We start from the raw sequence: 24,080 nt of genomic DNA on the forward strand, positions 1-24,080 counted from the left end.
CGTGATAAACAATCACAAATGATAGATAAATACTGATACTTTCTGATAAAAACTCCTAAATGTTTGTGTGAGTTCATCTTTAAGGAGCATCATCTTCCGCAACAGCAGCCTGTCTACCGCTGCCTTCACCAAGTACCTCAAAACTCTACCTTTTAGTGTTCAAACACTTGCGTGCAGTTGTACATCATCTATTCCAGGAATAGTCTGCCAGCAAGTTTGACCAGAGACATGTTCTGGTGAACGTTTACCTTCGAATAGCTCTCATTTGTTGTGAGGGATCATAAAGATGGCATTAGATGATGTTCAGGAAACAAGAATATGACTATCACGTTACCACCATTCGTTCGTTATACCGTTTTGTCTTCATTTGCGAGAAGCTATAAAGTCAACTGAGTTGTACAGGATGGAGAACAGCAGCAGTTATGTTTTATTTTTATTCAAGATTGCAAGTGCAAGAAATAGATTCTAGAATATGTTTTACTTTTATTCAAGATTGCAAGTGCAAGAAATAGATTCTAGAATATGTTTTATTTTTATTCAAGATTGCAAGTGCAAGAAATAGTTTCTTGAATCTACACTTTTGTTACGTTTATACAGAGTTATTGATGTTGTTGTTCATCATTGACTGGCTTTACTATCAATATGAGACTCAGACAACTGAATGCTGACAACTGAATGCTGACAACTGAATGCTGACAACTGAATGTTGACAAATTTGTAACATTTGAACTTAAATCTACTAATCATTGTTCTACCGTATAAATACTCCAAACCCCAACTTAATATGTTATAGCATCTCCTGCTATATTAGACTATGTTATGCAATAATATGTCATCTTATGTTGTGTTAAGATATGTGACTCTATCATATGTTACGTAATGATGGGATATGTTATGATATGAAGCATTCGATTTTCATCAGATTAAAACGAGCGATTGGTAGGGTGTCACGTAAGATATGCTGACTGGTTAAAAACAACAATTTGGGTGAAGTTAATAAAAATAGCAAAACCTGATACAGACCTGGATCACAACCCGAAAATGAATCACCAAGTTATAAAAGAGATTCGTTCACTTTCTGTGATCTACAATTCAAAGAGTTTAGATTCATTAGGAGAAATCAGAGAACCAACAATGTAAACTATAAAAATTTACTGGCCCATTAGTGTCTTGAGAACCAATTAGTGTCTTGAGAAAGGCTATTTAAACGCTCCGAGATAAATCAAAGTGAGTATAATTGCTGGATTTTTTGAAGCTTCCACTTTAAAGGCTCTAGTTAAGAGTTCAACCAGAATACTTTCACTGGCCTTTGAGTATAGTCGCAGCCAGCTATACCATACAACTTTAGTCGAATTTTATGTTTTCATTAAGTAAAACAATTGTGGAAAAATACATCATGAAAATCAATGATGAAAGCTCCATATGCATAATAACTTAGTAACTTAACAACTTCAAACCAAATCCTAAGCATGGAAGCCTTTTTCTAGGGCTGAAGCAGCTAAGGCTATGCTAGAAGTTGTCGTTTGTTTTCATACATGTATATAAGATAATAAGGTTATAATAATATGCTTAGCTTGTAGTATCTTACGAGTTTAAAGTTTTAGGTAAGGTTTTTGAACATACCTCCGCTAGTTTAATAAAGATCCTTTGCGGTTGACAAACTGTTCACCGGCCAGAGGATGTGAGGAATGGAAGGAGGATGTGAGGAATGGAGGGAGGATGTGAGGAATGGAGGGAGGATGTGAGGAATGGAGGTCTACAAGAAAAACCAAAAACAAATAGATGTGAAGATTCTGTATGATGTACCTTTACAACCTAAAGATATCTTTTAATCTATAAATCTCAAAGTTTGTCATCTGTTCAGATGTCTGCCTGTCCAGTTGTAGTTATTAAAATCTTGGAATGAAGAATCCGTATCCCAGAACATTTTATCTCGGAACCTCCCGCTCTCCAGCCGATATGCTAAACCATTGAGTTATGCGAGATTGATGAATTCATTGGGCGATATATGTCACTATGTGGGTGAAAATATGCATACCGCTCCGTGTTACTGTGCAACATCATTTTATGCTTGCTCTCACGGCTCTTATTGGTAAGTTCAGCAATATTAGCTTACTCAAACTAGCCATTGGCAATGTGCCAGGCTAATAGCGAGTGGCAGGCAACTAAATTAATTGCAAAAGCTTATAAGCTGTTTTTAATACCCATGCAACGCCAGGAATTCATCTAGTCTTTACTATAATAAAAGTTTGTCTGCCTGTCAAAAGTCATGCTAAGCCTGTGAGGAAAACAGTATTGCGCTGCACAGGAATCAAATCTAGATATTCAGATTCAAAGTCAAGCCCTCTACCATCTGAACCACTCAATCACATTTCTGAATAAAAAATAAGGGTGCACATACCTAGTACACCTGACGAATTTTCACTGCGTATGGGACTGCCTGAGTACTAGTAGTTATAGAGGGCAGAAGTTCATACCAGTCTTCTGTCAGCACTATGTTAGACACCCACATACTACATCCACCATAGTATGCTTCAGTTTGTGAACTTTCTGCCATTACAACCTACAATTCATTACTCGTGACCCCTTCGTTATACTCTTAGATTACAAACTTTTAAAACACTTTTGTTCAACTCAATAATTCCAGATTTCTGTCTCTTCATTTTAGTTCGGCGTGTAACAAATAACATCCGCTGGTTGATGATTACTCATGACTGTGAAAACTTATACATATATAAATGTAAAACAAAAAATATCATAAATAATGCCAATATTTCCATACCAATCTTAAAATGCTGTCGACTAAAAGGGACAACCACTAGCAAACCTAATCGCTACTTCATTCAAGTTAAATACCACACATGCCTGCATGAAGGGCTTGTCAATACAACAATACAGATTAATCTGCTGCAGCTACCTGCAAAAAATGAATTTGTCTAAAGAAAGTCTCTCTCTCTCATATACCTGGTTGTTTTGTTATTTATTTGGCAAGAAACGCCGAAATTAATAATACCGTTGCAGTGCAATTGTTTGGTTTCTTACGAATTAACAAAAAACAAATTTCATAAAACAAAGTTATGGCTATAAATATATACTCCAGCATTTATTGTTTGACAACTCGGCCCTACATTTTTTGACAACTTGCCCTTACATCGTTTGACAACTTGCCCTTACTCATATGCTCTGAGTGTTGAGTGGGACTGACCTTGAAACAATACACACAGTTATTGTTTTCACATGAACTACTAAGAGTTCAGGAAGATTGGAGCAAGCCATTGAACATAACCTCAAAGATGAAAATCTTTCTGAAATATTTTTGGAGTGCTTGTGCTCAAGTGAGCACACTACTAGTGTCTGTCATTGTTTTATTTGTATAATATAGTTTTGTTAATGGCTGTCTGCCATTTTTATGTGCAATCACAATCGAATGACCAAATAAAACCTTCTCGAAGAATGGTCTTGTGCAAGTCTTCAGTTGGTCCATGGCACATTCTAAGCAGCTATCTCAAGATCAGTAATACGGGTTGCAGAAATCTATAAACACATGTTTATATTTCAAATGGTAATTTTTTAAGTTATGGAAAGATTTTCTTGTCTGAAATTTTTCATAGCAACACTTATTGCATTGCAATGGTATGACTACTTTTTACAGGGGTTAAAGTCGATATTTGAGGAGTGATGCGCTTCTCTAAGCAATGTTTTTTCAGAGCACATTCTTAAAAAATGTATTACAACGATATAACGACTTGACTTATGTTGTTGATCTTTGTGAGTTCATGCCTATATATTTATCGATGCTCCAAAGCTACCCTCATTGTCAAGCCTCTGAATTCCTTAACACAGTATGTAACTCATCATTGCCTTCTAAAGCTTTAATAGTGATCATAGCACGCCAACCACATGAACTTTGAACTCTTGTATTTTTTAAATTTTAATCAGTGTTTTTGACTTAGTCTGCCTGACTGTCAAAACATGATTTAAGCTATTAGCAAGGCATGGGAGGAATTAAGATTTGTAGATGACTATTAAAAATAAAATGATACGAGGTTATTTCTTACCGATGAGGAAAGACATTAATAACAACATCGTTGAACCATGTTTGCTGTATAATAGTGATAAAATCAAGTTAAGATTGTCAAAATTTTTATATCAAATATCATTTTTAAATAATACAAAAGATGTCAAATTGTGACAAACACTTTTATATTACAGAAATTCAAGTATGTTTGTTTTTATCTTAAATAAGAAACCAAAATGACAATTTTTTAAATTTGTTCAATGATGCAAATTCCGGTAACTCAAAGATTAGAGAACATAAATTTATGTAAAAACAAGCGCGACAAGCACATATTTTCATGATGACTTTAAAAGCTTGACTTCACTGGTTTACCCTCTATTGCAGCTCAAAGCTACACAGTCAGGTCTCTGGGCTCTACTCAAAACTCTAGGCTTGCATTTAAAATTTAAACAGGTCTGTTTATGATTAAAGCTGTGTGTTTACTCCTAACGCTAGCTAGGTTATGTACCACTCCTAACGCTAGGGTTATGTACCACTCCTAACGCTAGGGTTATGTACCACTCCTAACGCTAGGGTTATGTACCACTCCTAACGCTAGCTAGGTTATGTACCACTCCTAACGCTAGCTAGGTTATGTACCACTCCTAACGCTAGCTAGGTTATGTACCACTCCTAACGCTAGCTAGGTTATGTACCACTACTAACGCTAGGGTTATGTACCACTCCTAACGCTAGCTAGGTTATGTACCACTCCTAACGCTAGGGTTATGTACCACTCCTAACGCTAGCTAGGTTATGTACCACTCCTAACGCTGGGGTTATGTACCACTCCTAACGCTAGGGTTATGTACCACTCCTAACGCTAGCTAGGTTATGTACCACTCCTAACGCTAGCTAGGTTATGTACCACTCCTAACGCTAGCTAGGTTATGTACCACTCCTAACGCTAGCTAGGTTATGTACCACTCCTAACGCTAGGGTTATGTACCACTCCTAACGCTAGCTAGGTTATGTACCACTACTAACGCTAGCTAGGTTATGTACCACTCCTAACGCTAGCTAGGTTATGTACCACTCCTAACGCTAGCTAGGTTATGTACCACTCCTAACGCTAGCTAGGTTATGTACCACTCCTAACGCTAGCTAGGTTATGTACCACTCCTAACGCTAGCTAGGTTATGTACCACTCCTAACGCTAGCTAGGTTATGTACCACTCCTAACGCTAGCTAGGTTATGTACCACTCCTAACGCTAGCTAGGTTATGTACCACTCCTAACGCTAGCTAGGTTATGTACCACTCCTAACGCTAGCTAGGTTATGTACCACTCCTAACGCTAGCTAGGTTATGTACCACTCCTAACGCTAGCTAGGTTATGTACCACTCCTAACGCTAGCTAGGTTATGTACCACTCCTAACGCTAGCTAGGTTATGTACCACTCCTAACGCTAGCTAGGTTATGTACCACTACTAACGCTAGGGTTATGTACCACTCCTAACGCTAGCTAGGTTATGTACCACTCCTAACGCTAGCTAGGTTATGTACCACTCCTAACGCTAGCTAGGTTATGTACCACTCCTAACGCTGGGGTTATGTACCACTCCTAACGCTAGGGTTATGTACCACTCCTAACGCTAGCTAGGTTATGTACCACTCCTAACGCTAGCTAGGTTATGTACCACTCCTAACGCTAGCTAGGTTATGTACCACTCCTAACGCTAGCTAGGTTATGTACCACTACTAACGCTAGGGTTATGTACCACTCCTAACGCTAGCTAGGTTATGTACCACTCCTAACGCTAGGGTTATGTACCACTCCTAACGCTAGCTAGGTTATGTACCACTCCTAACGCTGGGGTTATGTACCACTCCTAACGCTAGGGTTATGTACCACTCCTAACGCTAGCTAGGTTATGTACCACTCCTAACGCTAGCTAGGTTATGTACCACTCCTAACGCTAGCTAGGTTATGTACCACTCCTAACGCTAGCTAGGTTATGTACCACTCCTAACGCTAGGGTTATGTACCACTCCTAACGCTAGGGTTATGTACCACTCCTAACGCTAGCTAGGTTATGTACCACTCCTAACGCTAGCTAGGTTATGTACCACTCCTAACGCTAGCTAGGTTATGTACCACTACTAACGCTAGGGTTATGTACCACTCCTAACGCTAGCTAGGTTATGTACCACTCCTAACGCTAGGGTTATGTACCACTCCTAACGCTAGCTAGGTTATGTACCACTCCTAACGCTGGGGTTATGTACCACTCCTAACGCTAGGGTTATGTACCACTCCTAACGCTAGCTAGGTTATGTACCACTCCTAACGCTAGCTAGGTTATGTACCACTCCTAACGCTAGCTAGGTTATGTACCACTCCTAACGCTAGCTAGGTTATGTACCACTCCTAACGCTAGGGTTATGTACCACTCCTAACGCTAGGGTTATGTACCACTCCTAACGCTAGCTAGGTTATGTACCACTCCTAACGCTAGCTAGGTTATGTACCACTCCTAACGCTAGGGTTATGTACCACTCCTAACGCTAGGGTTATGTACCACTCCTAACGCTAGGGTTATGTACCACTCCTAACGCTAGCTAGGTTATGTACCACTCCTAACGCTAGCTAGGTTATGTACCACTCCTAACGCTAGCTAGGTTATGTACCACTCCTAACGCTAGGGTTATGTACCACTCCTAACGCTAGGGTTATGTACCACTCCTAACGCTAGCTAGGTTATGTACCACTCCTAACGCTAGCTAGGTTATGTACCACTCCTAACGCTAGGGTTATGTACCACTCCTAACGCTAGGGTTATGTACCACTCCTAACGCTAGGGTTATGTACCACTCCTAACGCTAGCTAGGTTATGTACCACTCCTAACGCTAGCTAGGTTATGTACCACTCCTAACGCTAGCTAGGTTATGTACCACTCCTAACGCTAGCTAGGTTATGTACCACTCCTAACGCTAGCTAGGTTATGTACCACTCCTAACGCTAGCTAGGTTATGTACCACTCCTAACGCTAGCTAGGTTATGTACCACTCCTAACGCTAGCTAGGTTATGTACCACTCCTAACGCTAGCTAGGTTATGTACCACTCCTAACGCTAGCTAGGTTATGTACCACTCCTAACGCTAGGGTTATGTACCACTCCTAACGCTAGCTAGGTTATGTACCACTCCTAACGCTAGGGTTATGTACCACTCCTAACGCTAGCTAGGTTATGTACCACTCCTAACGCTAGCTAGGTTATGTACCACTCCTAACGCTAGCTAGGTTAGAGATGAACTTAACCAAAATTTTAGTAGATTTTATCAAAAAGTATTTTCTTATCATTTTTGATTGTTTGTGATGTTTGAGGTGATTGGTCTGCTGTTTGTGATGTTTGAGGTGATTGGTCTGCTGTTTGTGATGTTTGAGGTGATTGGTCTGCCGGAATGTTTCAAGATTAAAATTAGCAAAACTTGATCGTGACTAAAAAGTTGAGAAAAAAACTATAAAAACATATGAACTCGATGACAATGAACAGAAAGTTCAATGTTGACAGAAGACTCCGTAAGCGATGGGTAGGCCTATACCAAGGGCTATAACAGTGAATAAAAAATAAATCATATCGCACAGTAATTCTAATTTCAATAAAGATACTAAAAAATATTTATATTTAGTTTCTGTATATAATTGTGGAAGGCTTAGCTGTGTTTATCTGGCCGTCAGTGAGAGATGAAAAAAGCCACTATCTGAACAACTGCAAAACTCTTGCTCAGAGGTGCCCTTTCTCATCTACAGCAGCTCTATTTATTCTTTCAGCGGCTCTCGCTTTGGCACTGACAAGCAACTCATTCTGAGAAAAGAGTGAGTTGGAAATAGAATAATTGCTAGAGGTCATGCGAGTGCCACCCGGTACATCAAGTCGATGCCGTTGTCAAAAGGCTTGTGTGTGTAGCTGGTTGCATATGTACGGCTTCTCATGTCCTCATTACTGCATCTTGTTCAGACGCTAATGTGTGTTAAGCTGTAAATAAATGACTAGCAAAGGTGTGAGATATGGCGAAGAGCACATCTCTCTCTCTCTCTCCCTCTCCCTCTCCCTCTCCCTCTCCCTCTCCCTCTCCCTCTCCCTCTCCCTCTCCCTCTCCCTCTCCCTCTCCCTCTCCCTCTCCCTCTCCCTCTCCCTCTCCCTCTCCCTCTCTCTCTCTCTCTCTCTCTCTCTCTCTCTCTCTCTCTCTCTCTTACTCTCAGAACTAATTGTACCTTGGGTGACATGGTGACACAATATTCTTATAAGCACATAGTTATAAGAGGCTGCTGCGTTGTAGCACATTTTAAGTTCATGTAAGTCATTGACAAGAAGCAATTGAAACTAGAATCTGTGCACTTCTCATTAAAGTGCTGAATAGAAGGTATTGTATACTAAAACTAGTTGAAAAAATTATTTTAATTCTGTCCTCATAGACCATAATCTTATGTCATCAGTTATGGAGGGGTCAAAGGTCGAAGAACTTGGTGTTGATTGAAATGCTTGATGAACTACCACTCAGTGTACTAACTACCACTCAGGGTACTAACTACCACTTAGGGTACTAACTACCACTCAGTATACTAACTACCACTCAGGGTGCTAACTACCACTCAGGGTACTAACTACCACTCAGTATACTAACTACCATTCAGTATACTAACTACTACTCAGTGTACTAACTACCACTCAGTGTACTAACTAATACTCAGTGTACTAACTACCACTCGGAGTACTAACTACCACTCAGTATACTAACTACCACTCAGTGTACTAACTACTACTCAGTGTACTAACTACCACTCAGTGTACTAACATGAGTGGTAGTTAGTAACTACCACCCGGTGTACTAACTACTACTCAGTGTACTAACTACTACTCAGTGTACTAACTACTACTCAGTGTACTAACTACCACTCAGTGTACTAACTACCACAGAGCTACACATTCCATATACAAGTCAAGGAAGCTATTTTTGGCCTTTGCTAATGTCATGTAGGCACCCTAGCAAGGAATCAACATTATGTTGTGACCGATTGAGATAACTTCTAAACCGACTGAGATAACTCCTAAACCGACTGAGATAACTCCTAAATCGGCTGGGTAGATAACTCCTAAACCGACTGAGTCGAATTCCATAAGACGCGCTGCTTAATCATCTACATGTACGATCAAACTGTTAGTAGAGAAATTTTCAAAAAGTGCGAAGAGCTGGAAAGTTGAATGCTGATAAAATCATGGTTTTTACCGCAAGGGATTACTGTAGTCTATTTTATGTTACTCTCGCTATTTGGCAGGATCTATGTTACATGTTTCTATGACAAGAAGATCAAATACAGGTTCGGGATATCCACAGTTGAACAATACTTCAAGGTTTAGAAGTTTGCGAACAATAGACTTACTACATTTTTGTGGATGCACGCCTGTAAAAAATTGGTGATTGATACACAAATAATTGCATATCAACCAGTTTTTATGGTTTTTTTGAGCTGGCAAGAAATGTCTGTAGTCTGCTCAATGGCTGAGCCTCTCGCCTTATGCAATATCCTGTCATATGCTATGCAGAAGTTAATTTTTAAAGCAATTACTTATTATTGATTTAGTGACATGTTTTTTATCTTGTAGTGAAGTTGGTCATATACCATTTCCGAAGATCATGAACAGCATTGCATTTTTTGTAAGTTTTTAGACAATGTTCGTAGCATCACACAAAGCATTTAAAATTCATTATGAATGAGCTACCAGTAAAAGCCCTGGGTGTGAGCAGCTTGATAACATGCAAACAAATCGAAACTTGTGGAGATCAACAAGGCAATGGCCATATGGGTAGAACCAAACTAAGAAGATTGGCATCGGTTCATCTATTTCTTATTTGGTGATCGCATGATTCGATTTGTTGTTTTTTCAATAACAATTGAATCAATTATTTGTAAAAAAATAAAATAGACACTACATTTGATAAAAACATGCTGTCCAATCAAATACAAGTTTCAATCTTGCCTGACGGAACTGATATGAGCATGATCGGAGTCGTTTTGTTGCGAGTTTTTATACTTTGGTTATGCCAGCTGCTTCTCATAACTGTAGCCTAAAACATGGAGAGCTTCAGTTGAATTGCTAAGAGCAACCCTTAACTCATCAGCTCTGTAGCATCATTTGTTTGTTTATAGTGTTATAGTAGATGCATGATTAGTTGCAAACGTGATCTTACACAAATACATTTCACTAGATGTCAGTCAAAGCGGTAGCAACATCTTCTGTGAGTTGTAACCTTTATGGGGTAACTACGGACTTAGAAATGGTGGCCTGCTTTATATTCTAGCTGTGTGTGGGAGTCAGCAACAGACCAATGAATGGCTGCTGGCAATTGACCAATGGATAGAGGTCATCAGTTGACCAAGTAATGCTTGATATATTTTAGCTTGTTTTCATCGTAATACCTTATAATTGTCGTTCCTCTTATTTTCTTACGACAGAACATCAAGTTTTTTACCATGCTTACAAACGAAGAGGGTGCAGTTGTTGGCTAAACCGCCTTGTAAACCGAAAAATGGTGACACATTTTTTTCCACATAGTGTTGCTTACTCGTGGTGCACAGGACGAAAACAATTTATTCTCACAAACTGTGCCTAATTGCTCATCCCACCCGGCTTGCATCTGAGTGAAATAGATGGATAGTCCTGAAAGAGCAAAGACGGAAGAAGTGAAATTGGACAAAAAAACAGCGCAATCTCAATACCAGGCAATCATCTATAAACCTTCCAACACCCCATAGCTACGACACACACCATAGTAACGCGCCTTCACTCATGAGTCACTGCAGTCATGTGATCCAATAAACAGAAGGCAACAAGCCTTCAGTGATATTGAGCTAATATGTGTAAGGGCATCGATGTCTGTTGGAGTAGCTGAACAGGTCGAATTTTAATAATGGGGTTATGTTGAAATTTTTGTATTATCCGAAGTTTGGTCATCATAGCTTTGTAGTTTGAAAATATCTAGGGCATCATTAACCTAACGATATTTTTACTTTCATAATATAAAGGCAATTTTTAATCATTTTTTGTCCATGTCCCAAAATACCTTTGATATCTGTAGACTCGTGGAGTCGAACGAATTCGATCATCAAAAAGTCGATACCTTGAAGGATCAGTAACAATATAGCCATGTCTCGGTGGTGAGCCTGCAAAGATTGCTAAAAATGGGTTGATACAATTGTTGCTATACAATTTTGAAGGATAAAACCAATCGAAAAAATATTGCTCATGAAAAAGTCGAAACTAACAGATCAACACAATTTTACAAAACCGTAGCGATGCAAAGCAATAAATATGACAGGCAATTTGCAGACAAGTACAAAAAGTAAAGATATTTGCAGTGATAAAATAAAATGTTTCAAAATAGAATAAATCTAAAAAATAAAGAAGTAAGTATGCAATGTTCTAAAGATGGTTCCTTGGGCGACATTTGTAAGACCTTGTGCCAAACACAAAGCTCACGTGTCGGAGTGATGACACAGCTATTCCTCTGCTAGAAAGCTTTGATAAGTACAGAAACTGATTGCCCCATATCTAAAGCCATCAAATGAGAAATCTAAGTAGGGCCTGTACAACAGTAAATTAAATTTATAGATAAAATTGTAACGTTCAAAGACTTTTGCCAAATACCTTCATTGCATAACAGTGGCATCTCTAATCAATCCTACATCAATAACGTTCCTGTCCGAGTCATTTCCACCTAACAATGGACGATTAATTTGGACGGGTCAGGTGTGCGGACTCGACTGATGCGCGAGGAGACAAGAGCCGAGTCGTCGAAGATGGAGAGGTTGCACAAGAATAACGATTGGGGGGTTTAGGTGTAGTCAGTGCAGGATGTGAGAGGTTGTTGGTGCTGAGCAGATGCATGGGTACAGAGGAAAGGAGAAACCTGCATCTTGTGGTTTCTAGTCTATTGTTAGCTTGGAGTGTCAAAACTAATGTTACCGAGCTGGGGGTGAGCTGGGGGTGAGTAGGTACAAGCCCTCGCCTTAGCTCGATGGGAGCCATAATATAGTCATCCATTTATTACATATGTGATTGATTACATAAACTCTGGTATGTTACAAAGATGAGACAGTTATGGACTTATTATGAATATAATTCATATTTTATTTATTTCATACTCATAATTATAACAAAAATATTCACTGAGCATGAGCAATACTAATATAAAAAAGATTTCATGAAGGATTATTACATTGCACAAAAATACATCTTAATCTGCAAAAGTTGTTACATTCGCAAATAGTGCGGAGAACGCAAGACCTTTGGCATAGCATAAGGAATATAAGTATTTGATCATGAGAATTTGTCGCTAAGAAAATGCAAAACCTGTTATAATATAATATATATAATGGGCTGAAGGATTGTTCCGGAATGCGCGGCGTAGGGTCAGCGTATATGTTTTGACTGAGAATCACACGGCTCATCGTAAACATTCATAGACAACTCATGATACAGTAAAATCACCAAGGTTTGCATGAAAATAAAAGTAGAAAGGGAAATACAAATGGGAGATGAACATTTCACAATAAAGTCACACACGTGGGTTCCTCGGTACTTCACTGACAATACCACTGACAAGCCTGTTAGCGCCTTTCGTCATTCAAGTTCCGCCACAAATGGAAACTCATGAGAACCTTTAGTTAGTTCTTCATCCTAAACTAAGGATTTTATAATTCAGCAGCTCTGAACAACTGATGACGTCTACACTAGGCTACACTGCCGCTGTAACATCCATAAATGACCCGCCATCATCTCCTCGAACAGATTTTGAACTCTTCCCTGGGGTGCCTTTTCGAGGTGGCTTCACAGGCTCCTCAACGGGCAGCCTTGCCTGCCCTTGTCCCCTGGAGGCAGCGTGCAACCGTTTAAGAACATGACCAGACTTGTCATTTTGTATGATGGACTTGAGTCGTTCTGCTGCTGTCCCAGAGACCTGTGGCTGCTGAGACACATCCTTTGAACTGGCAGCATAATTCAATTCTTCGTCTGCAGAAGCTGACAGTATTCCATCAAAGAGAGCTTTCTCTCTCGAATCTCGTGTTTTGACAGGTGGAGAGGCGGTAATTTGATTACTCGAGGAGCAAGACTGAGCTCCACGAGACGCAACATCACATGACACTCTGTAAACCTTGCCTGTCTCAAATTTGAGCGGTATGTAACCATCCAAGTTCTCTGTCAGCACCAGTGGCAGGTCATCTGTATCAACAGAAACACACTGGTTATTACAACAGCACATCTTGGCTCTTCTTATTATCAGAGAACAAGTCAATGAATTGATGTGAAAGAGCTGAGAAATAAATATTCAACGGAAATGTAAAAAATAAATAATTCATAGCGCTGTTTCATTTTCTCTAAAACTATCAGATGTGCCTATTATTTGTTTTAGAAAACAACTTTGAAGCTGTACATATAAAGATTTGACAGAACGGACAAGTAAATAGTCTATGGCCGACTGGCAGATCTAGATCCGGATCACTGTAGTTTTTTTTGCAGATTTTCAAGTTAGCTGTCAAAAAATATTTTTTGAAGCACTTTTTAAAAAATTTGGTTTAAAAAAGATTTTTGTAAACTCCTTAGAACTTTTGTAAATTCACTGTTTTTAGCAACGAACTTTGTGATAAACAATCATAGAACACGACTCACAAATACTCCTCTTCATGAGCTTTAAGAGTAGCTGTAAACAGCAGGAAACCGTGTTTTGATAGTATTGTGAAGTTAAAGCCCGCTCATCATGTTTCTCACTGATATCAGATATATTTATTACAGCACATTTATTCAGCGATGTATATAAACAAAGTTTTTAAAATCGTATTTGATGCTTTGTTTTAAGATGTACACAAATAATTGCATGTTTAGATATGGTAAAAAGAAAAATGCACATCTTCAGCTCGTTGTGGATCTTTAATTTGTCAGATTTGGCTGTAGCGAATCCTGACCAAAATTATTTGGCCATCCCTGATCTAAAGCATTATCGAGTTCAGAGAGATGGCATGTCTGACCAAGATATCATGGCTAACATGAAGATTATGGGCAAACAATGGGTTGGGGTGGTCGAGATGTTAACGTAGCTTGTGGAATCATTTAGCTGCCTCAGCCTGTTGCATATGGCCTGTTGCATATAACCTGTTGCATATAGCCTGTTGCATATAACCTGTTGCATATAGCCTGTTGCATATAGCCTGTTGCATATAGCCTGTTGCATATAGCCTGTTGCATATAGCCTGTTGCATATAACCTGTTGCATATAGCCTGTTGCATATAGCCTGTCGCATATAACCTGTCGCATATAGCCTGTCGAATATAGCCTGTCGCATATAGCCTGTCGCATATAGCCTGTCGCATATAGCCTGTCGCATATAGCCTGTCGCATATAGCCTGTCGCATATAGCCTGTCGCATATAGCCTGTCGCATATAGCCTGTCGCATATAGCCTGTCGCATATAGCCTGTCGCATATAACCCGTTGCATATAGCCCGTTGCATATAGCCCGTTGCATATAACCTGTTGCATATAGCCTGTTGCATATAGCCTGTTGCATATAGCCTGTTGCATATAGCCTGTTGCATATAGCCTGTTGCATATAACCTGTTGCATATAGCCCGTTGCATATAGCCTGTTGCATATAGCCTGTTGCATATAACCTGTTGCATATAGCCTGTTGCATATAGCCTGTTGCATATAGTCTGTTGCATATAACTTGTTGCATATAACCTGTTGCATATAGTCTGTTGCATATAACCTGTTGCATATAGCCGTGATGATATTGATTTTATTATTGCGGTCGGTTAGCATTAACAAGGATTCGTGATTATTGTAAATAGATTAATAGAACAACTTTCATTATAGTTTTGTTTTATATCCAAGATTTGTTTCGTTTTTGCACCTACCGCACTTGCATTAGCGCCCTTCCAGCTACAGTTGGAAGGGCCCTTCTAGCTACAGTTAGAAGGGCCCTTCTAGCTACAGTTGGAAGGGCCCTTCTAGCTTCAGTTGGAAGGGCCTTTCTAGCTACAGTTGGAAGGGCCCTTCTAGCTTCAGTTGGAAGGGCCTTTCTAGCTTCAGTTGGAAGGGCCCTTCTAGCTGTTTTAGCCCTTCTTTCCAGTTGTTTCTTTTATATAAATAGAACAGAAATTCTTAGCGCAGCGTTGCTTACTGATAGAATAACCACTGCCACAAAGATCAGTGTTAGTGACAGGTTACAACTCTTCTATTATAACGCCTGATGTGAAATGAATGTACTATCTGGCGATATCTGAATGGATTCTTTTCTCAAGTTTGAACTGGCTGCTAAGTTTGGTAACTCAGGAGCGAGCCAATCTTGTACACTATGTTTCTTGATTCCAGCAATGGGCTATTGTACAAAAAGTTCCTTTGCTATTGAAGAGATAATACCGCAAGTTCAAGCCTCTAAACAGCATTGCTTTTCACGTTATCACAAGCAAAATATAAGAGAAGCTATGTTACTAAATTATAAAGCTATGTTATTATTATAAAGCTATGTTATTATTATAAAGCTATGTTATTATTATAAAGCTATGTTATTGTAAATGAATATATAGATTGTATAAAAAGTATGTGCTATCATCCTCAAATGGTTGGATAACTTTACAGTTATATAATTAATGCTAAAACTCATAGAATCCTGTCTATCAGAAATTAAATCAAAAAATACTGCTAGAAGTGAGGGAGGTAAGAGGAATGGGCCTCGCTTACAAATATTCCATAAAAATTCCAAACAGCTAATTGAAACGATCGAGATAAGGAACTTTTTAGCATCCATGACGAATGATAGAATGGCACGAAAAACTTATTAATAAACGGAGAGAAAGGATGAAAAATGATGATTTTGGCTGTCTAAAAATAATATAAGACTAATTGTTGCCGTGTTGAGTAGGCAAGGGGCCAGATTTGAGTGTGTGTGCAGTTTTGACAGGACATGATTTGTAACCATAATTCCCTTGGTGTTATGGTGACAAGGCCTCTTAAAATACTGATGAATGCTCATTAACTGTACCGAGGCAAAAGAAAATGTAATAAAACGCTCATCACAATGCCTTTATATTCTCCAAACCATATTTCCTGTTCCAGCAGAAAACCTTAACCCTTCAACCGCTGCTATAAAAATCCAATCAGGCATCTCAATCCATCTACAATACATCTCACAGAAAGACAGAAAGGAACGAGTGAGCGAGTCTTGGACAGATGTTTGCGTAAGAGAGCTGGTGGTTCTATCTGGCAGGCTGGCAGAATGCTTGGTGATTCAGGGCAGTACAGGAGAGTCATTAGTGATTGCCTAGGTAACCCCAATCTCCTGGGCCTATTGTTCTAACCAACCGCGTGAGACTGGTTGGTCTAGACTGCTTGAACTTTCATTCTTTTGACTTACAGAAAACTAAAAGTGTTTAGCGAGGTATGCTCTCTGGTTTGCCTTCTGGCAGGCCAATGGGTAAATTAACAGTAGGACTTATTCAGTGTTTCTACGCTCCGAGTGGGTTCGGAGTTTTATCCACTCTGAATGGTAAAATCTGGGTGCATTCGATGCCATTTCGTTTCGCTATATCAGTGCGAAGGCATTCGCTGTGTGAGTACTATTCAACATCGTGATACACTCACCCCGGTGGATACACCCACCCCGGTGGATACACCCCACCCCGGTGGATACACCCACCCCGGTGGATACACTCCCCCCGGTGGATACACTCACCCCGGTGGATACACTCACCCCGGTGGATACACTCACCCCGGTGGATACACTCACCCCGGTGGATACACTCACCCCGGTGGATACACTCACCTCGGTGGATACACTTACCCCGGTGGATACACTTACCCCGGTGGATACACTTACCCCGATGGATACACTCACCCCGGTGGATACACTCACCCCGGTGGATACACTCACCCCGGTGGATACACTCACCCCGGTGGATACACTCACCCCGGTGGATACACTCACCCCGGTAGATACACTCACCCCGGTGGATACACTCACCCCGGTGGATACACTTACCCCGGTGGATACACTCACCCCGGTGGATACACTCATCTCGGTGGATACACTCACCCTGGTGGAGGTAAAAAATTTGAGCACACAACCACGCGGGTCTTTGTTACGAAAACATTCTACTGCCACTCACTACTGTTTCTGACTTTTTACTTTTGCATTAACATTTACGTGCCATTTGGTTGCTCCTATTAGGATGATGAAATAATCACTTTTTAGTGCAATTAGTTGACTACACCTAAATTACGCCTGAATTGAAAAGTAACCGTGACCTGATAAAGAATCTACTTTAACAAGTTTTGTTTTGAGATATAAATCGTGAATTTTGAAAAGATCTATAGTGCAACTCCAAATCGTGGAATCGGGTGCAAATTCGTCGGTAGTGGGCAACTCCGAACCAAATCGAAGCGTGGAAACAGTGATTATCTTTCAGCTTTTTAGCAAATCGTCTGGTTAGCGATATTCGTGATTGTGTTGCTTATCACAAAGGTTCCCTCTTCTGGAAGTGGTAGAGGTATAGCAGGAAGGGTGAGGTAGATAGGAAAGGGATGTATAATATCATGTATAATAAACATCACAATATTGTTGGCATTTGTATGAGATCCAACAGTGCCCATTTCCCAACTTGTGATGATCTAACAAGAGCGTCTGAGAGAAGCTCGCATACTAAACTCTGCAACATCTATTATTATTTCAATGGTATTTTAGATCTTTAAATCCAGTCATAGAAATAATAACTCTGTAACAGCTAAAGATAAAGGAGAGCAAATGATCTGAAATATCAAGTTTGCTTCATAAATTCAACGTATACTCCATCCAATATTCATCTAGCAGGCAACAACCCTCAAATCCACAATATTTTACAATTATTAGCTGTAGTTTATTTATGTCCGAGCTAACCATGAAATTGAACAGTAATGAATTTTAAGAACAAACATCCCAAATTCTAGGAAGATTTTTTAGGGTTTTTCGAATTTAATGAAATTAAAATGTTAATTCGTTGTCTCCCTCCGCTACTGTTTTATTATTTATTAATTAGTTATTTTATTCATAAACTACAGCCATCTTTTCCACAGTAATATAAAAGTATTTACAAAAAAATAATATATATAGATGTCGCTAAAAGATCTCTTATTATTACAAAGTTTGCAATAAAATGTTTGTTGGTTAAAACTCCTGTTAATCTACACTATAGATGTTCACTATAGAAGTTCACTATAGATGTTCACTATAGAAGTTCACTATAGATGTTCACTATAGAAGTTCACTTTAGAAGTTCACTATAGAAGTTCGTAATCAAGTATCATATAGAATGATAAACATTGGTTGATATATGATGGACTAGAAACAAAACAATCTACACATAAATTTATGCATAGCTTCAAGCGAAACATTGGAAATGTACCACAATGATAAGATTACACCTGATAAGCGCACATTGAGCACTTTGGACCTATAGTAAAACAAAATAGTGCTTAAAACATCAAAAACTTACAACTAGAAGGCAGTAAATTGAATAGACATCTGAAGTAATAAGATGTCTTCACTCTGGTGCGGACTCATTTTATTCAATGTGCAAGGCGAACCTCATATGCTAACTTCGAATCAATTACATACTGTTGCTACAGGACATCAACCTTACCATGAGAGAAGCAAATTATCCTTAAAATTTCTTGAAGAAACCAAGCCACTTGAGGTTGTACTTTGTGAGACAATAAAAGTAGAACTGTCGCTTTTTACGGTATAAAACAGTTTTGTCGATGCCCGAGTACCATTTTTGTTTGTAATCACGATCGAATAAACAAATTGCTGATAGCAACAATAACTATAGCTAATAATGATACTATGATGATACTATAAGAAAAAAGTTAATACATCTCTATAACGTGTACAATCAGAATAGCTCTATAATATTTATATTAATTACACTTCGCTTAAAATTTATTATTGCCTCGCGCCTCTTCCATCTAGTAGCGTGACCAGAGACCTGCTTGAGAATTGAAACGGCCTCAACCTAGCCTAAAACAATAGTAGGTATTGTAATGCATGCAGTCGTACCAGAGGAACAGCAACGAACTCAAGTGTCTGCAAACCATACACTCACAAAACAAACATAGAAATACACAAGGACAAATGAGAGAAGAAACATTATAGATGCACAAACAACAGAGTGAGAGAGAGTGAGAGAGAGAGAGACTGCATCGTGCCTTAGAATTGATGGTGTCTGATATAGCTAACGGATACGAGACCACTAACATGCAAATACAGACGCCTGGGAGGAATGCCAAGGTATGCAATTCCCTTGTTCACCACCGCAATGTTTCATTCTGACCCTGATGAGTCGAGTGAGCAGATGGAAGTCATTTGCAGCCAAAGATCAAATGCGCATGCATCGTGCCAAGACTGAAGATACCTGCTGGCCATGTCAGAGTTGAGTAGAAGATTAGACATACTCCATGACACTAGTAGCAGGTGCACGAACCTGTTGCCAAAGCTTTGTTTCAACAAGACAGTTTGGCTAAGAGAACACAGCCCGTGCAATCACATGGAATCACCAAAAAACCTTCCGAGTAAGAAACAAAGCTATTTAAAGTGCCGTAATGTACGTGTATGTCAAACTCATACAATGTTTGCATACTGATTCTTTGCATTTACATGCGTTAGAACAGTGAAGAATTGAAGGGCAACTATTTACGTATATCCAAAATGTTCATACTGAACATGCAAATTATAACATGGTTTGATATTTATATATATTGTATATAATATTGTATATATCATTACATTATCAGAAGATAAATTTAGGTAGCACATACACTATATTGGTTAATCGTGTTGGAGTTGCCTGAAATCATATAATTTTAAGAATTTGGAATTTTTTTGCCTTTTTTTCTACTTGTTCAATGATCCCAAAATCCGATTGATAATACACCCGGCGAGATGGCATAACTGTAAGATACTGTGGCAAGGCTGTAAAGGACCTTTGTACGCATGTATTTGAAAGAAACCGAAAGCCAACGTCATATATCTGCAGAGCTTGGACCTCAAGGTTTTGTTTAACCAACAGAACAGTTCACCTTTTTTGAGCAGAGTTACTTTTCCATGAGCTTAAGCCAACAGATCTAACAAACCTTCGCCAATATGCCAACATTGCTAGGAGAGCAGAGAAGTATTGCAGGGAGTATTGAGAAGTAGAGTGGGTAGGATTAGTGAGGGCAGAAGCACACGGAGGAGACGAAATGGATTGCATCCAACATGTATTTATTAATATTAACATAGAACGGCAGACATTTTCTTTTGAGCAGCATAGTCGTCTGGAAAATGGTCGTCCTGAAAATGGTTGCGGGGATGGGGCGGGTTGCCGCTTCATTTTATTAGCTAACAGGCATTGTCACTTTACAGCATCCGAAAAAAATTCTCAAAACTTGACCAACAGGTACGAAAAAACAGGAGTGTCTGCCACGAAACAGGAAGTGTCCGTTAATAGTACATAAAAAGACATAAGCATAGCCATTGCTGCGGGTGCTATGTACTAAAGTTGAAAATTTAACCGAAATGTAAGTTTCTTAATCTAAGACTATGGTGAGCTCCTTAATCTCAGACTATGGTGAGTTCCTTAATCTAAGACTATGGTGAGTTCCTTAATCTAAGACTATGGTGAGTTCCTTAATCTAAAACTATGGTGAGTTCCTTAATCTAAGACTATGTTGAGTTCCTTAATCTAAGACTATGGTGAGTTACTTAATCTAAGACTATGGTGAGCTCCTTAATCTCAGACGATGGTGAGTTTCTTAATCTCAGACTATGGTGAATTCCATAATCTCAGACTATGTTGAGCTCCTTAATCCCAGACGATGGTGAGTTTCTTAATCTCAGACTATGGTGAATTCCATAATCTCAGACTATAGTAGGTCAAGGATAACTTTGCAACAACTACTGCTAGGCATCAGATCTTACACAAGATTTGACTATTGATGGTCCAATTATCCAATCAGAATGCTTTTATCAGAATATAGTTTTGACTTAAATATTTTTTACAGTCATTAAGTTATGAATAAGATAGACATTCCACGCTAAAACACATGACCGAAGATGATCTTTCTCGAAATTGCCTCCTCCATCATGCCATAATGGCTATGATTACATGTTAGCCATTATGACAGCTTGTAATCATAGTTATGTTTGACAGCTATTAGATAGACCCACAATCCCTTGCTACTTACCCAAGTGCAAAATGAGATACGGAGCCGCAAATGCTGTTTTCAGAACATCCAACTTCAACCGACCTCTATCCAAAAGAAATCTCTTTTCTGTCTTTTGGCCATCAGCCGAGAGAAAGCTAACGTTGGTCACCTCTACAAGAGACCAACGGCGAATGAATAATCATTTACTCGACATGCCAACACCTTTAAGAGCAAACCAGGGAGTGAGACTTTTCATATTTTCATATGCTAACACGGCAAATAGAATGTACATAAATGTATAAGTTAGAAGAGAAATGCATAGAGGCTACGTTGGAGCGGAATGCAAATGTTGGCTGAATAGCAGACCTATCTACATAACCTCACCAGGGCCCTGCCTCATTTTAACAAGATGAGGCGCATGACAACAACTTCATTATCAACTATGAATAATGTGAGAATAATGACTGTTCAACTGTGTAAATACCTTCTTAGCTAAAATCTGAACAGGTTTTGGTTACAGCTTTTACTATGAGAAAAGAGGTAACATCCCTCAGAGATCCTCCTAAACTGGTCCTACTTGCTCCAAGGAGCCAAAAATGTGGTTGGATTATTATAACTCTACAAGAGTAACTGCATGCAGAAGTAGTGAACAAACAGTTATATGAGATTAAAGGAACTCTTTCTTTACGTAACCAATTTTATCAAAGAGGAAAGCTTTACACAAATTGTATTAATTTAGATTCTTAAAATTATTATTAAAAAAGCAGACAGAACAAAATTTCATAAAGTTGGCAAGTATTAAAGAACATACTTCATACATACAATTAAACATTTCAAAATAAATATTTCAGACTTTGGAACATAAGTTAAATAATAATAATAAGGTCGAAAGTGCAAATAATACAAAATGGCCATTGAAAATGTTGAGAGAGATTGGGAAGAGCAGGGAGAGGTCATCGATTGAAACGGGCATCACACGTCAGCCAAAGCGGGGTGGGCTTGGATGAGAAAATGGCTACAAAGGGATTAGCAATCTAAACAAACGGTGACATGTTCAACGGAGTGAAGTGCCTACAAGCTTTCTCTCTATCGATTCCACCCAGCTCTAATCTCTCGACGAAGGATGCATCGGGTACTAAACTCTCACACTTGTGTGCTTTATTTTCAATAAGACAGATGCAATTGTCATTTTGAGGCGATAGCAACGGATAAAAAGCGTTAAATCATCAGTGTATTAGGGAGAGACTGTCTCAACCTCCAGCCAAGTTTGTATGCACTCTATCACTTCATTCCCAAACTATATAAGATGCAACTGCTGCCGGCAGCTACGTATATCGAGTTGCCAAGATATGGCTTGTTTCCGTGCAAACAAATTCAATGTGTGGGGCTGATAAAGCAGAGGGAAAGAAAAGAGGTATAAAGAGGGAAGAGATGTAATGCGCATGCAGATATATTCATGAACTGACATGAGCTATATGCTCCCTTGAGCATCCCGACTTATTAACATGCGTCTTCTACCAAGTCATTTGCATGTCCTTTGACTCTACCGGCGTGTATAAAAGAATAAACAGCGAAGGAACGATGCAGTAACTCTGTGTGCCAATGCTCTGCACAGTCTTATTCATAAACATACTAAACTATGAACCTACAAATTGACTGGGAATTAAAAACAGCGAATGCAATAATGTTTGGAATTCTGGTGCTGAATGTTTTCATTTGAAATTAATTATTAATTTATTAATTAATAAAGAAGGGTGTCAGTTTGTGACAAAATAAAATAATAAAATAAGTCCTTACAACAAATATCTCCCGAGTTCAGTTGCAATACAAAAATCATCTCATGTAAACAACTCATGAAAAGCCACACGATAATTATTATTATTAGCAAATTATTTTAGCATTGCGCCCACGCGTTACGACTCCTCTGTTAAAAATATTTTAGGAACTAACTATATGCAACACGATGCTTCTTCGTTGTTTTTTTTCTTTAGGGCAAACTTGTTCCACCCTAGGATATACACAATAATTTATCTCGAACTTAAAATTTGGCGATTTGTGTACTGATCATACACGATATTAAAAGATATGTGTCGCTGAACTCACCATGGCGAGTTATCCGTATCCGTTATAATACAAACAATTCACAAATGAATAAATGATAACACTTTTGTTAAAAGTTTGAAGTTAATTAAAATACATGCTAAAACTTTCTTCAAGTATGTTTAGTAAATTAAATTCATTTAAGTTAGATTCAGCGTTTATGTTATACGTCTGTCTCGAAGGTAAGAACTCTCCACGTAGTACATTGTAACGCTACATTATTTTGCAGATCAAAATCACAAAATGCACTAAAGTCATTGTAGGTACCTATAGTTACCAAAATTAACATAGCATTTTGGTAATATTTTTAATGACGATGATTTTTACCAAGAGGTGATTGCATTAGATAATGATTGTGGGTTTCTTTACGACTCTATGATCGTCTATAGCCTACGGCATTTTCGCATGCAGCACTGAAACTAACTAAACTCATAATTGTATACCAAATAATTTTTGATTGTAATCATAGCGAAATAGACTATATTTAACCATTACTTGGTAATCATTTTACATTTAAACTCCTTTACATTTTTACTTTTTCTTCTAATTTACTTTAACGAAGCACTTCTTTCAAGTTATGACATTTTAAACTTACAGTTGTTTGAAAACCTTTACAGTTGCTTTATTTATTTTTAATTTAGTTGCTCTGCACAAAACCTTTTTGTCATGATATGAAGTTTGAAAGTTACAGTTGTTTGACAAA

General features: G+C 38.7%; 1 protein-coding gene across 2 annotated transcripts in view; it reads right to left on the reverse strand.

Moving 5' to 3' along the window:
- Nucleotides 1-12,179: 12,179 nt before the first annotated feature.
- LOC137403865 (WD repeat and coiled-coil-containing protein-like) overlaps nucleotides 12,180-24,080 on the reverse strand; it is an 86,335-nt gene continuing 74,434 nt past the window's right edge. For both annotated transcript variants that reach the window (XM_068089959.1, XM_068089958.1), the window contains 2 exons: nucleotides 21,317-21,448; nucleotides 12,180-13,285 (listed from right to left, as the gene is read on the reverse strand). In XM_068089959.1, the coding sequence (XP_067946060.1) occupies nucleotides 12,801-13,285; nucleotides 21,317-21,448 (617 nt within the window). In that variant the 3' untranslated portion in view covers nucleotides 12,180-12,800. The remainder of the gene's footprint in view (nucleotides 13,286-21,316; nucleotides 21,449-24,080) is intronic.

Source organism: Watersipora subatra, chromosome 9 (assembly GCF_963576615.1).
Source record: "Watersipora subatra chromosome 9, tzWatSuba1.1, whole genome shotgun sequence".
Taxonomy (NCBI): Eukaryota; Metazoa; Bryozoa; class Gymnolaemata; order Cheilostomatida; family Watersiporidae; genus Watersipora; species Watersipora subatra.